At 42.8% G+C, this 15,093-nt stretch overlaps 1 protein-coding gene across 1 annotated transcript in view; it reads left to right on the forward strand.

The window, feature by feature from the left end:
• LOC310847118 (plasmanylethanolamine desaturase 1-like) overlaps window positions 1-15,093 on the forward strand; it is a 33,257-nt gene that overhangs the window by 12,073 nt on the left and 6,091 nt on the right. Inside the window, exon 3 of the mRNA XM_083744643.1 lies at window positions 14,339-14,430. Within this exon, the coding sequence (XP_083600769.1) occupies window positions 14,339-14,430 (92 nt within the window). The remainder of the gene's footprint in view (window positions 1-14,338; window positions 14,431-15,093) is intronic.

Genomic DNA, 15,093 nt, shown 5'->3' on the forward strand with positions numbered 1-15,093 from the left:
ACCCATTCATCTTAATACAGGTCACCCAGGAGCAGCATTTTGTGGCTTGTTCTCTCTGGCTTTGGGATCTGGTTCTGATTTGGGATTCTGCTAATGTCCTGTCTAAACGTAAATAGCAGTTATGGGGGAAACTGGAGCAGCCTCAAATGTGGGGAAGCTTCACAAAACAACCTCTCTGGAGCTGCTACTTGCATCTCAAGGGATGCTTGCACAGAGCAGCTTCAGAGAGTTAAATTGGGCAGGGACTATAACAGAGAGAAATTTCTGTTCCACCCACCCACCATCTAGAGGCTGCTTAAATTTCCTTGCAGCTGCTATTGCATTTTTTAAAAATATGTCTATTGCCCTCACATATAAATTGTTCTTTTTTGCATTTTATTACAATTTAACCCAGTCATTCGCAGTTTTTCCTTCTGATCATTGTACATATCTGCTGAAGATAATTTTTTAAAATTTTAATTCAGTGGATTTCTTACTTGTCCAGGATGGGTTACAATAATAAAACAGACAATTACAGAACAAATAAAATGATTGCATAAAACAAGAAATTGCTATGACTTTATGCAGATCATGAAGTGGCTACCGGTTGATGAAAACTCAAGTGATAATAAATTCGTTCTGCTGAAATATATTAAGCAAGGATGGTGTTAAATGAAGTTATATTCAGAGTAGATCCATAAAAATTACCGTATTTGTGCAAATCTAATGCACCATTGAATCTAATGTGCACCTCAATTCCAGGGGTGTCCAAACTTTTTTCAAAGAGGGTCAGATTTGATGACGTGAACCTCTTTTTTTTTTATTGAAATTGTTGAGCTTTTATTGGATTTCCCCCCAGGAAATAGACTGCCACAGGGGCCGGATTAAACCGACCGGCGGACCAGATTAGGCCCCGAAATGGACTTCATACATGCATGCCTTAAAACCATTTGCCGGCACTATCAAATCTAATACGCACCTAATTTTTGCATCACAATTTATCCCCTAATGGTGTGCATTACATTTGAATAATTGCAGCAGTAAACATGACTAATTTCAGTGAGTCTTCTCTGAGTAAAACTTCCTTCAGTATCATCCTTGGTTTCAGCAATGCCACTCATGGCTCTTCTTGAGTGGAAGGGTTTTTATAGCTTGTTTGTGGATGAATATGTATCAATGCATTCAATGAGCATCGAGCTGCTGAGCAAGTGCCACTACCACCTCCTCTTTCTTTTCAGGGGAATTCCTTTTTTTTAAAAAACAAAACAAAACTTGGCTCAGTCTTGCTTGTAGAAATATATATGGAAGATTCACCTGCTGCTTTTAGTTCTCGCACATGTTAATTGATAGCAGGTACTTCTCACATCTATGGTGATAAGATCCCTAATCTGTTGTCAGTTCAGCTACTAATTGATAAGGTTGACAACTTAACTGATAATATTATTTAGATAGTAGTAAATTATTAAAATAGTGGAATTGTGATTCAGTGTAAGCAGAGCTTCCTGGCAGCCACTGGCACTCCTTTTCTTTTTTTTAATGTTATCTGTGGTCTAGATCAAAAGAAGCAGCCAGTTGCTTACACTTGAGGAATTCCTCCAATGTCATGTGACAAGCTGAATTTCTATTTGCCAGGAGCCCTAAAACAGGGCTACTAAGCAGTATAGCTGTGTGTTCTGTAGGCTTATATTCACTTACTCAGAGGGCGCTCCATAAACTGTTGAGCGAATTAAAACTGTTTGGCATTATGAGGTTAGTAATTGTTCAGGACATTAGGCACCCGTTGTTAACTTAAACAGCAATAAAGGGATTGCTGCTGCTGTTATACTGTGCTGTTGATGGAAACCCAAGAATATTGGATTCTTGCAGGAATCAAACATAGGCTTCCTGACTTGTAGGTTCTAGTCCTTAGGACTTGTTCATTCCCTTTCTAGCAACTGATATCTAACCTGCACATCTCAAAACCTCTTCCATTGAGTAGCTGTGATATTGCCACAGAGCTTTGTTGTCTTGCATTAACGAGCTGCAAAGAACTAGATGTGGAATTCTAGCCTGGAGCAGAGAGGCTCGTTGACAAGATTGTGTGCAAGAGCAACCTAATGTTTCTTCCAATTCTTATTTTGGTATCAAATGGGGAGCGCTTTTAATGCCTGTTGTTTTAAGCCCTGTGGCTTTGACTGGAAAAGAGGAACTTAGTGCAAATGTGTGGACACTAGATTACACTTAAGTCTTAAGATCTAAGGTACTGTATGTACCTTAGCAAGGCAGCTACCCCCCCCCCCCCTTAGCAAAGTTCAAGAACTGGGCCCTTGATCTGTAAGTTGTTTTGCAATAACATGCCTGGCAATTTTCCAACAAGGCTGAATATGATGGGGTGAAATTTCATGCACTTTAAACTGACATTTGTCCTAATGTCAGAAATGAATTTACAGAAGGATAATAAGCAAGCTGTTTGCTTTTTAGTGAAACATGATTTAGATTTTGAAACAGATGCTTCACAGTGGTGTTGCTCCTATCACAGTTTTGCAGGGATAGAGCTGTCTTGCTCCTGAGATAAGCTCAGGCACTAGGAATCCTAACACGTGTACAGGTATGAGAATGCAAGTATTTGATTCTCCCCATTTCACTACACTTTGTATCTGGATGAGATGCGGGCGCTGAGAGGCTGCGCACTTTCTTCTCCTTTCTCTTTTAAAAAAAGCAAATAGTTTCTTGTCTGTATTTTGCTCATTGGCTAGAGAAACACTGCAGATTATACAGCTGATTTCACCAACTTGGCAACCTCCAGATATTTTGGAGTATTTTTCTCCCATCAGCCCCAATTAGCAGAAATGAGTGATTAACTGCAGTTGTTTATTTATTTTGTAAAATTTATATACCGCTTGATTGTAAAGAAAACCTCTTAAGCAGTTTCCGAAAAGAAACTGGGAACTGTAGTTCAAAACATCTGGTGGGTGTCAGGTTTAAAATATAAAACAAAGCCAGTAATTTAAAAGCACATACAGTACACTTGGCTAAATTGCAGAAATGCAGTCCCAAAACATCTGCAGGGCACGAGGTTGGCTAACGCTGCCCTAAAACATACAATAAAACTGTAACATTAACAATATTAAGAGGCAGAAGCTAAAAACATAACACCAACCTATGTCATTATGGAACTTAAGGTGTCTGGGGGAAATGGTGATGTAGGCGCTAGGTGTTGGGTTTTCTGTAACCAAGAATCACCACCACCGAAATAGCTGCCTTTATTGTTGCGTAGTGTGCTTCTGATGAGAAGGCACTTGGAGATCTGCTGAAGCTCTTCTCCAAAGACAGGCAGGCTGGTACTCAAGTGGTTCTGTCAATTTGAAAATGCATTCTTGGGAACTTCAGTGGATGTCAAGTGGTGCGAGTTTCAACTACTTTGAAACACCTGACCCTTGGGCATCTCCCCTCTTCTCAAGCAAGATGTCTTTTGAATTGTTTAATCAAGCATTTTAGAAGAGGATGTATTCCACTCAATATAGCTACCTAGTTTTACCTTTGGTTGAAGCGAAATGGTTGGTTTCATTCTGTCCCACCCCCCTTTGTGCATTTGATGAAGCAGTTTCCTAGCCCAAAAAAGCCTTTGTCACAATATCATCATTGATTTTTAATGAATGTGCCTCAAGACTATTTCATTGCTTAACACAGCTGCCTCTGCAATATAGGATGCTTCCCAATCACCTTCGCAATCCGGCCCACAAACGGTCCGGGAATCAGCGTGTTTTTACATGAGTAGAATGTGTCCTTTTATTTAAAATGCGTCTCTGGGTTATTTGTAGGGCATAGGAATTCGTTCATATTTCCCCCCAAAATATAGTCCGGCTCCCCACAAGGTCTGAGGGACAGTGGACCGGCCCACGGCTGGAAAAGGTTGCTGACCCCTGCTCTTGGAATATGTCTCCTGTATTTGGCTTCTATAACAGAAAAACCAAAAGCAGCCATTGCTTGAGAAGGCTGTGGCACTCTGATACTGTTATCATGGTTGCTTTGGTAGGAAAACAAATTCTCATGAGTCCTGTTATCACTATTTCTAAAGAATAGGACCTGTTACTCTGTACTAGATGCATTTCTCAATTCCTGTACCTTTTTTCAGCCCTAGTCCTTTCTGACATTTCCTTGACATTGCAAACAAAAAGCACTGGGTGCTCACATGGATCCTTTTCGGATCTGATACTTGAGTATTACTTGCGTTCCTACACTTGGAAGTGTTTCTTGCATTGCAACTTGGCTTGCCTTTTTAACATTGTCCCCTGTGCTCCTTGAACAAGATGGTGAGGCTTTATTTGTTTATTTTTGTCAGCAGATACATTGGAATAATAATAAAAAAACCAGGAGTGGTATCCAACAAATTAGTTCTGTTAATGCAAGAATTACCATATGCACAACATAACTTCTTCACCCTCTTTGTTTACCTTCCCCAAATCTGCTCCAGAGGGTTGGCGGAAACCTCCGAATTAGGTGGATGTGAGGGGGAGGAGGGGCAAGTTCTGTTGCTCAACAGGAAATCCTTGTGCCAACAGAACTGCTTCATTAAATATTTATTTATTTATTTATTTATTTATTTATTTATTTATTTATTTACTTACTTACTTACTTACCTACCCGCCCGCCCACCCATCTGGCTGGGTTCCCCCCCCCCCACTCTGGGTGCCTTACAACCTATCTAAAAACATAATAAAAACATCAATCCTTAATAACTTCCCTAAACAATTTGGTTTAAGTGTAAACAATGAAATACTCCCTTTCTGGAATATAGAATTGTAGAGTTGGAAGGGACCCTGACGATCATCTATTCCACCTGCCACGATGCAGGAATATGCAGCTGTCCCATATGAGGATTGTTTACATTGTTGCTGTTGGCCATTTCCTGTAGGCTTCCATGCTTTGAGTTCTATCTAACAAGATGGGTCTATTTTTATTTAATTTATTTGCATTATTCATATCCTACTCTTCTTGTTCCTGTAATCTCAGACTAATAATCAATATTAAACTTCCAATTCTACAGTTCTATGATTCTATTAAAACAATATTTCTTTTGCTTACAAAGGTAAAGGGACCCCTGACCATTAGGTCCAGTCGTGACTGACTCTGGGGTTGTGGCACTCATCTCACTTTATTGGCCGAGGGAGCCGCTTCCGGGTCATCTGGCTAGCATGACTAAGCCGCTTCTGGTGAACCAGAGCAGCACACAGAAACGCTGTTAACCTTCCTGCCGGAACGGTACCTATTTATCTACTTGCACTTTGACGTGCTTTCGAACTGCTAGGTTGGCAGGAGCAGGGACCGAGCAACAGGAGCTCACCCCGTCGCAGGGATTCAAACCGCTGACCTTCTGATCGGCAAGTCCTAGGCTCTGTGGTTTAACCCACAGCGCCACCCGCATCTTTTGCATACAACAATATTAAAAGACAATCTGCTAACAACACCAGCAGTCAAGGAAGGGACATCGCTCGAATCAAATGCTGAGATAGCCATGTTTTTGCCTGGTGTTGAAAGTGAGGTGTTGCCTTTTTCCTACCCATGGCCCACGGCATGAAAATTTAGGGCAGCTTTCCCCTACCTGGCGCCCTCCAGATGTTTTGGATTGCAACATGCATCAGCATAAGCCTGCAGAGCTATGCTAGCAGGGGCTGGTGGAAGTTGTAGCCCAGAACATCTGGAGAGCCCTAGGCTGTGGGAGGCTAGTTTTAGGGTGTATGAGCAGTCATAAAGCTTTTGATAGGAGAGCCTCTGATGGCAACTGTTTGAATGCAGACAGTCGTTCTTGCTGTACATCACAGCCTGGCCAGAAACCGGTAGCAGGAAGGAGAAGTTAGCAATTGCATCATCCTGGAAATGGGCAGCAACTAAAATTAAAGCTGTGCTGAAACTAGTTTTGGAGAGGAGTGGACAGTGATAATCAGGGAAGGGAGGGGGAGAGTATTTGTTGTGTTAGGAGTGGTAGGATTGCAACAGCAGTTGGAAGGGAGTGAAGTCATGTGCGCACAGGCATAAGGGGAGAATGACACAGTGACTCTGGGGAACGGAAAGCACTTGTTGGGTACACATGTGGGCATGGTGTACTTCAGAAGAGGTCCTGGATTTTCTACGAGACTGTTCCAGTCCTGTTAATTTTGCTCATGAGGTGACATTGGGAAGTTCAACTCTGAATACTCCATTGTTTGTAGGCAACAGTGAATCTATTACTGAGCTTGAAGGCAGAGCATGGACGCATTGACAAAGAATATTTTGTCTTGTTATAAAAAGACTTTTTCATTCACAAAAGGGGCAGAATGAATTCTGTGGAGGTCTCAGTAGGAACTTTCAGTTCCAAATGTGAATTGTAACTTGAAGCAAGGGTCCACAAATGCCCACAACATAGGAAGTTGCCTTGGGCAGAGTGAGGCCAGTGGTCCATCCAGCGCAGTGTTGCTTACACTGATTGGCAGTGACGCTCAGGGTTTAAAGACAGGAAACCTTCCCAGTCCTGCCTGGAGATTCCAGGGTTTGAACTCAGAACCTTCTGCATGCAAAGCATATGCTCTTCCACTGAGCTGTGGCCCATTCCCTAGGTCAGCTTGACATACCAGCAAGCTTATTATTCTCCTTTCTCCCAATTTATTGAGCCCTCTAGCAACCAGAGAGGGCTGGAGGGGAGGCAGCCTTGCCTCCCTTGTGCAGACACTCGGATGGGAGAAGAATCAGCGGAGCGAATTCCTGCTGTTTCTTATTTGGACTAAAGCATACCTGAGAACCTGTTTGCGGTTCCTTGGGAGCAGTGCTAGAAAACAGGTGCCAGGCATGTTTTGCAACTAGCTCGGGTCCAATTGAGACGACATAAGAAATCTCTGGATGTCAGGTTGGCAACTGGGGAAAGCAAAATATCACTTAGAGGGATCTGATATATATCTGAGTTCTATTAGGTCAAATGAAATGGCAATTTCTAAGTAAAAGTATGGCAGAAAAGATGGCGGTTTGGGAAGGTTTGATGCATGAAGAAGTAAAGGTAGAAACTAATACAGCGGTACCTCGGGTTACAAATGCTTCGGGTTACGTGTTTTCAGGTTGCGGGCTGTGGGAAACACGAAAGTACCGGAAAGGGTTACTTCCGGGTTTCGCTGCTCACGCATGCGCAGAAGACCAAATTGCGCCATGCATGTGTGGAGACGCACCGCTGCAGGTTATGAACGCTGCGGGTTGTGGACGTGCCTCCGTCACGGATTACGTCTGCAACCTGAGGTTCCACTGTATGTAGCCTTGTGGTTTTCTTACCAGATCTCTTCCTAGACAGAATCTGCTAGCAAACTTAAGAAGCTAACACTAAAGTAGTAGGGCCAGCGCTTTGTCAAGTTTAAAGCATGCATTTCTGGAGAGCAGCATTGGACTCAAGAGTCTGCTCTGTCCCAGAATCTTGGCACCATATCATGCCAGACCATGACTGTGAGACTGTCTTCCTCCACAGCAAATCTGATGGAAATATGCGTCTCCTGGGAAGTTATGGCTTCTTGTCACCGTGGTGACAGCTTGTGTGTTGGCTTCTGTAAGCCTCATTCCATCCCCAGCCATGCCTCCCTCACAAGCACATATTTCAAGCCCTCTCGCCTCTGCAATCACACACCGCTCCTGGCATCACAAAAATCACAGTGCAGGCAAGTAGGAACCAGGCACTAATAGTATTCTCAGCACACCAACCCAGTTAACTAACTTGCTCAGACGTTCACCCAGCCCTCACTCGGCAGGGTAAGATTTATAGGGGCTGGGGAATGCTGGCAACCAGCCAGCCCCATCACATGCTCCCACTTTGGCGACTAGTTGTTACAACCTTCCTGAGGGGCCTCACCCAGCGATACTTGCTCACAGGATCACTACTTCATGACACAATGGACATTAAAAAAACACACCTCGTGGCAATCAAGTAGGGTGGTGCCCTTGTCCCAACTCCTGACCTCAAAGGAACAGCTTCTCTTAGTGGCTGCTCTTATAACATGCCATACATAGCTCCTACATAGGTCATGAAGCTGTCTCCCCCCCAAGATACAGGTGTTAAAAGCCAGCTGTTCAGCAGCAAGGAGCAGAAAATAGCTGCCCAGCTATTCTGCTAGCAGCTATGACTCCTAAGGCTAAATGGTCAGGGCTCACAGAAACACAGGGGTAGGGGAAGGCATACAAAAAAATTATGAAAGCTTCTTGATTAAATGTTTGATCAGTCACTTGGCCAGCATCCCAGCCTGACTTTAAAGGGCACACTTCACTTTCTCTTTACAGTGTTTCCAACTTTTAACTCTTTCATATTCCTGTTCTAGGTGATCCATGCATATATTTCCTGCCGGATCAGTTACGAAACCCCGAATGTAATTTCTGTGTTGCTGAATTTATGTTCTGATATTCTACTCATTGAATATTTAACTTTAAAACTCAGCATATAAGGGTCAACTACACACCCTGCTGAGAACACTAGGAAACCTGTTGAGGCTCTTTGCCTGAGTAGTTTCAGAATACCGTACATAAATTCTGTTAAGAGCTGCTGCTAAATTGCATTAGACTTCCTCATACTTGGCCTGTGAATCATGAATCTCTGCGTGCTTATTGCTGTACTACAGAATAAGTGCCCAATTCAGGTGAGAGTGGCTCTCATCCCTGCCTATCCAGTAGCTGGCAGCTTTTTCTTGCTTTGTAAGTGGTTAACAAGTCACATTAGTGTCCTGTTTCTTTTCCTGAAGAGAGATGAGAGATTATTGGACAAAGCGAACATAATTTGGAGCCACATTCATATTTACTCTTGCATCTTATGAGTATCAGAGACCTTTTGAGCTTCTGTGATTAGAAATTAGGGATAAATTATAATTAAGCATGTACTCCCAAATGTATTGCTCTGCTTTCCTTTGGACCACATCAGCGAGACCAAGGGGGGAGGGTCTTGTCAACCTGGGCAACGCAGGACCTCCATATACACTGCCCAGGCTTGTGCCCCAGGTAGCTCACTTTTGTACTGCTAACACAGCAGATTGACTCCTCCCCCCAATCCAATACACTCCATTGTCTCTTGAGACAGACGGATGCCAATAACTCCTATTAATATTAATGTGACTTAAGAGTGCCTGATTTGGGTTGGACCATGGCCTTTATACCAATGCATAATACAACTAGATGCAAAATGAAACAGAGAAGGTAGCATGAACTGGTAATGTGAAGGATTTATATTCTTCTTCTAGCGTTCTGTGTATCTTTTGGTGCCTTAGTGTTGCTGGTGCCTTAGTGTGGCCAGGTGCATTAGAGATGGAATGCATTCTTGACAGCCTCTCCTGAAACATTTCGTGTAGCTTATCAGGAATCGCAAACCACAAGCCACAAATTCAATCACTGTAGTACAAGTGATTGTTTACCACAAATTCCCCCCTAATGGCCAGTGCTTCCAGGCAGCAGGCCGCAAGAAAAGATTCTTCAGGTGAAGTTCACTAGGCAAAGGTTGGAGACCTGTGCTGCTCCAGATGTTATGTGACCTCAGCTCTCATCATCCCATGACCATTGGCTATGTGGGTTGGGATCTGTTGGTGTAGAGTCCAACACCATCTGAAGGTAGAGCATGAGACTCTTAATCTCAGGGTTATTGGTTCGAGACCCATGTTGGGCAAAAGATTCCTGCATTGCAGGGGGTTGGGTTAGATGACCATCTCCTCGCCCTTGCTGACTTTGGACATACCTGCTCTTGGCTGATTTGTGACACTGGGTAGAGTTGGGGCAATTAGCCCTGCCCAGGGGCTTCCATAGACTGATCTGGTGTTGGATGTCCATTGTTATTTTTAGAATCTGATGTGCTATTTGCTACTTATCTGCTTTAAATGGCCTTTGCCAACCTGATGCCCTCTAGCTGTTTTGGACTGCTTGGCAAAGGCTGTCTTAAAAGCCCTGGGCTGTGACATCTATTTGCAAGGTTTCTATAGCTGCAAGGTCTTTGATGTATAGCATCATTTATCAGGGTTCCCTCCCCCTTACTTCCATTTCCATCCTCCATTTCCACAATGATGTGTACAAGGCAGCTCTCAAAGCCACCAGTCATAAAATGTAAGCTTAATAAATGGTCCAGCAATGAAGGTAGCAGTGAAAAGCATCAGAGGCCAAATTAAGAAAATGCCTGGGGTAATAAAATCCTCGGTGCCTGTAGGTCTTGTGCAAGCCGGCCTGCTTCAGCATTGCTCTTCCTTGTTTACCATGCCCTTTTAACTCTCAGGAGAGTTCTCTGTTCCGCATTTGGTGAGAATAGAGTGTTTAGGCATCTCATGCTTGCATTTCTGCCTGGGAGGATTTCACAAGAGTATTATATGCGCTCAGTTGAAATCATGCACGCTTATGTTGTGATGGAGGTGAAGAGTCCGATAGTCTTTATGAATGTAAATGGTTGCTTTAGAGATGTAGTACACTCTGTGTTGAGCAAAGTGAACCCCTGCCTGGCTATGCGCTAATGTAGAAAATAATTCCTTTCTGCAAATAGATGAGAAAAAGCAATATGCTGCTAAAAGTGAATGACCTGTCTTCCAGATTGTTACACTTATCTGCTGTCTGGAATCCTGCTAATTCTGAACCAAATCCTGTTAACTGGGATCTAAGAGAGCTGATCTAAGTGGCCTGATTGGAAGATGAAGTTTGGCTCGCCAGCCATGATTTGTGTGAGCCACGTGCTTAGATTTGCTCATGGCTCAGGGCAAATGATGCGAGTTCCCTTGTTAAGAGGGTAAGATATATTGGGACCCAGTGCCTCCCTCAACACCACCTTCTTGGCCTATTGAATTGGGACTAGGCTACACCAAATGTTAATTGCATTAAAGGAATATGTTTAAGAGTGTAAATAGCTGCCGAGCGACACCTAAGCAGGATAGTGGCTGTTGCATTGGGAGGATAGACTTAAGTCTTACTGGTGAAAATCCATCCACTCTCCTGCCTCTTATAGCTGGTTCTGATGGGAACTTCTCACCCAGGGCAGATAGCAGCTTTGGGAAAGGGGATTTTCACCAGGAGCATGTCAAGGGCTAATCCACACACAGTCCTGGCCAAGGGAAGCTTTCATGGCAAATATATGTATATATACTCTGCACCTCATGTGTAGTCTAGCCCTTTGTCCCAACTAATCAAAACGTGCAAAATCTATGCCCGCAAGATGAGCCTCTTTTTGGTTTCTTTTTTTTTAAATTAAATTTTTATTAAAGTTTCCACAAACTTATAACATTCCAACACAACACAATAACCAACATAAGAAAAAAGGAAAAAAGAAAAAAGACATTATGAAAAATACAAACATAAAACACATATAAATTCAATTTTTTCTTTCTTATAACTTACTTTCCCGACTTCCTCGTGCCTCCCCTTTCTGGATTCTAATTTCTGATTAATTTGTCAGCAAATCCTTCCCTTACTTTTAACTTAGTTTTAATATTATTTATTTTCTTTAAATTATCCCTTGCCGCTATTAACCCCTTATTTTGTAATCCAGCGTCATTCTAACATTCATTAATTTTACAATGTTTCTTTAGATATTCTTTAATTTTTTTCCAATCCTCTTCTGCCGTATCTCTTCCCTGGTCTCGGATTCTGCTCGTCATCTCTGCCAGTCCCGTATAGTCTATCACCTTCATCTGCCATTCTTCCACGGTGGGTAGATCTTGCGTCTTCCAGTACTTTGCGATAAGTATTCTTGCTGCTGTTGTAGCATACATAAAAAATGTTCTATCCTTCTTTAACACCAGTTGGCCAACTATGCCCAGGAGAAAGGCCTCTGGTTTCTTAGGGAAAGTGTACTTAAGTACCTTTTTCAATTCATTATAGATCATTTCCCAGAAAGCCTTAATCCTTGGGCACGTCCACCAAAGGTGAAAGAATGTTCCTTCAGTTTCTTTACATTTCCAACATTTATTATCGGGCAAATGGTAAATTTTTGCTAGCTTGACTGGGGTTATGTACCACCTATAAATCATTTTCATAATGTTCTCTCTTAGGGCATTACATGCTGTAAATTTCATGCCGGTGGTCCACAACCTTTCCCAGTCAGCAAACAAAATATTATGACCAATGTCCTGTGCCCACTTAATCATTGCAGATTTAACCATTTCATCTTTTGTATTCCATTCCAACAGCAAGCTATACATTCTTGCCAAATTCTTAGCACTGGGTTCTAACAGTTCAGTCTCCAATTTTGATTTTTCCACCTGGAAGCCAATTTTCCTGTCCATTTTTAAAACTTCCATTATTTGATAGTAATGAAGCCAATCTCTCACTTTCCCTTCTAATTTTTCAAAACTTTGCAATTTCAATCTGTCCCCCTCTTGTTCCAAAATTTCTCCATATCTCGGCCATTTGGCCTCCATATTAAGTTTTTTAGAGGCCTTTGCCTCCATTGGCGACAACCACCTTGGAGCCTCTTTTTGGTTTCTAGGCTGCTTGTTTGCAAAATGCTATTGAACACAGTAGCTTGCGAGCTCTTTATGACTATTTCCAGAGTGCCATGATTGAACAAGCCACACCTTGCTAGTCAAATCAAAGTGCTTTGTTCGTAATCTGATTGCAATGCAGCTCTCCTTGCTGCTCCTCTGCTTTGTTGCAGTCTCACTCAAGTAATCAGATCACTCTTGCATTATCATTATTTGTGAATGAAAACTGTGCAGCCTGGTTTACTAGTACTTTATACAGGCCTCAAGCAAATGTTACTGGAAGCTAAACTTCGGAACCTTGTGGGGATTCCTTTTACTTCGTGTCAGGTTGCTAACATTGGGATCAAGAGGTAGACTTAATTTAATCTTTCTCTCTTGCCCCTGCCCTACCCTGTTAGATGAGTCACTGGTGTAGAAATGCCATTAACACTTCAGCAGTGTGTGTTGTAAAGTTGCAGTGCAGTGAGCAATTTAGCACAGTTAAAACTGAATTGGGAAGCTCCTACTTCAGACCCTGCCTTTGCTATAAAGTTTCTATCAGACCCTGCACTCCCTTGGCTTTCCTTCTGCCCCTGCAATGTGGTGGTAGTACAGACCCCGCTTACAGGATACCATAAGGATTACTGAGAAAGTATGCATGAAGCTTTTTGAACTTTTAGAAGTGCTTTATTAATAGCAAATGGCTCCTGTGTGTCAACCTAGAGGGAGGGCTTGGGTGGAATGCCACTTTGTCTTAGGTCTTGTGCTGCTCAACATCTTTAGAAATGGCTCCAGTGAAGGAGGAGAGGGGATGCTTAACAGCTTTGCAGATCACAGGAAGCTGTTGGAAGGGGTGGCTAAACACCATAAAAGACAAAGTCAAGATTGAGTTGGATGGTTTAGAATGCTGGGCCACAACCAACAACATGAAATTCAACAGAAATAAATGTGAAGTCTTGCATTTCATTACCAAATTTCAGTGGTGGAAATGCAGTGTGGAGAGAGACCCAACTCAGCAGCAATGCATGTGAAAAGGATCTAGGTGTCTTAGCTGATCTCAAGCAGGACATGAGCCAGCAGTGCAGCTGCTAAGAAGGTTAGTGCAATTGCAGGCTGCATTAATAGGAACATAGTGTCCAAATCACACGAGGTAGTAGTTCCACTCTATTCTGTGTCAGTCAGGCTGCATTGGGAATGTGCTGTTGGTTCTAAGTGTTGCATTTTAAGGAGGATACTGTCCAACTATGGTATGTCCAGAGAGAGAGTGGCTGGGATGGTGAAGAGTCTGGAAACCAAGTCATATGAGCAACAGCTGAAAGAATTAACCTCGTTTAGCTTGGAGAGGAAAAGATTGGAGGGAGGGAGCATGATGGCAAACTTGGATTTACCTGAAGGGCTGGCATGCAGAAGATGGAGCAGATCTGTGTTTTCTCACTTCAGAGGACGGGAACTAGGCTGGAAATAAGAGGGAAGCTTAGCATCAAGAGAAGCTTCCCAATGGTAAGAGCTGTTTGACAGTAGAAGAGGCTGCTTGGGGAGGTGGTCTGCCCTATTTCATTGGATGGATTGAAGCAGAGACTTGGTGGTCATCTGACAGGGATGCTGCCATTGCATCTGCGCTACGGATCCTGTGCTGAACAGCGAGTTGGACTAATGACCTCAGATTCCATGGATGCTTGTGGGCAGTGGCATGCCATAGCTTACCTTTGGTACTTGCCAAAAGCATAGGTGTTTTTGTGTACAAGTTGCATATGATAGAGGTGGTAGTGAATAGATGCAGCAGTGGAAGGTAAGTAGTTTTTCTTGTGTTTTGGGAGTTGGTCACAGAAGTGATTTATTGTCTTGAGAGGGGGAAGTCACTATGTATCTGTCAAAATAGCATTTACACATACTTAAAATTGATCTGAATGTCTCACGAATCTATTTTCTTCTCTCTCCCCTCCTCCCTTTCTCTTTTAAAGTTGCAGGAATCATTACTGCTGATTTTGCCTCTGGTCTAGTGCACTGGGGAGCAGATACCTGGGGATCTGTCGATCTGCCAATAGTTGGAAAGGTTTGTCTTTTTATTATTGGGAAATAATAAACTTCAATAATCTTCAGGCAGTAATAGAACAAAACACTATCACTTAAGTAGGCAGAATTTGAGTGCAGAGCTTGAGAATCCTGAGCTTCACCTTTTCAGAATTATCCACTGCAGTCATTGTATCTAAACTATTATTTGGCTGTTGGGAATATGCTTTGGGCTTGCACACTCCCTCCAACTCTCTCTTTCACTTCTCAGTTTGCGGCAACCATGGTTGGCCAGGTTCAGATTTCATGGCAAACTTTAGTTAACTGCAAACCAGGGAAGAAGGGAATCCAGTCACGCAAAGGGAGGAGGAACACCGTGAGCCCAAAACACATTCCTAAAGTCTGGGTTTGGAATCTGTATCTGGCCAAAGTTGCAGGACCTCATGCTTTCAAACGTCTTAAAGCGTAATGGCAAATTGTCATGTTCCAACGTAGATCAAAACAACTTACTCGGATGTGCATCTTTTGGAGTAAGATTACAGGAGCACATGCAGAATGTCTTCTGACCGGTTTGGGACTTTTTAGTGTTATTGAAAACAAGCAAATGTTGCTACTGAGATCTGCAGTACACAGCTTGTGCTTTCTCCCCCACCCCTAATCTACCAATCTGCTTTTGGTACTAACAGTTCATCCTCACTTCACTCTT

The sequence above is a fragment of the Podarcis gaigeae genome, assembly GCF_964106915.1.
Source record: "Podarcis gaigeae genome assembly, chromosome: 6".
In the NCBI taxonomy this organism is placed as follows: Eukaryota; Metazoa; Chordata; class Lepidosauria; order Squamata; family Lacertidae; genus Podarcis; species Podarcis gaigeae.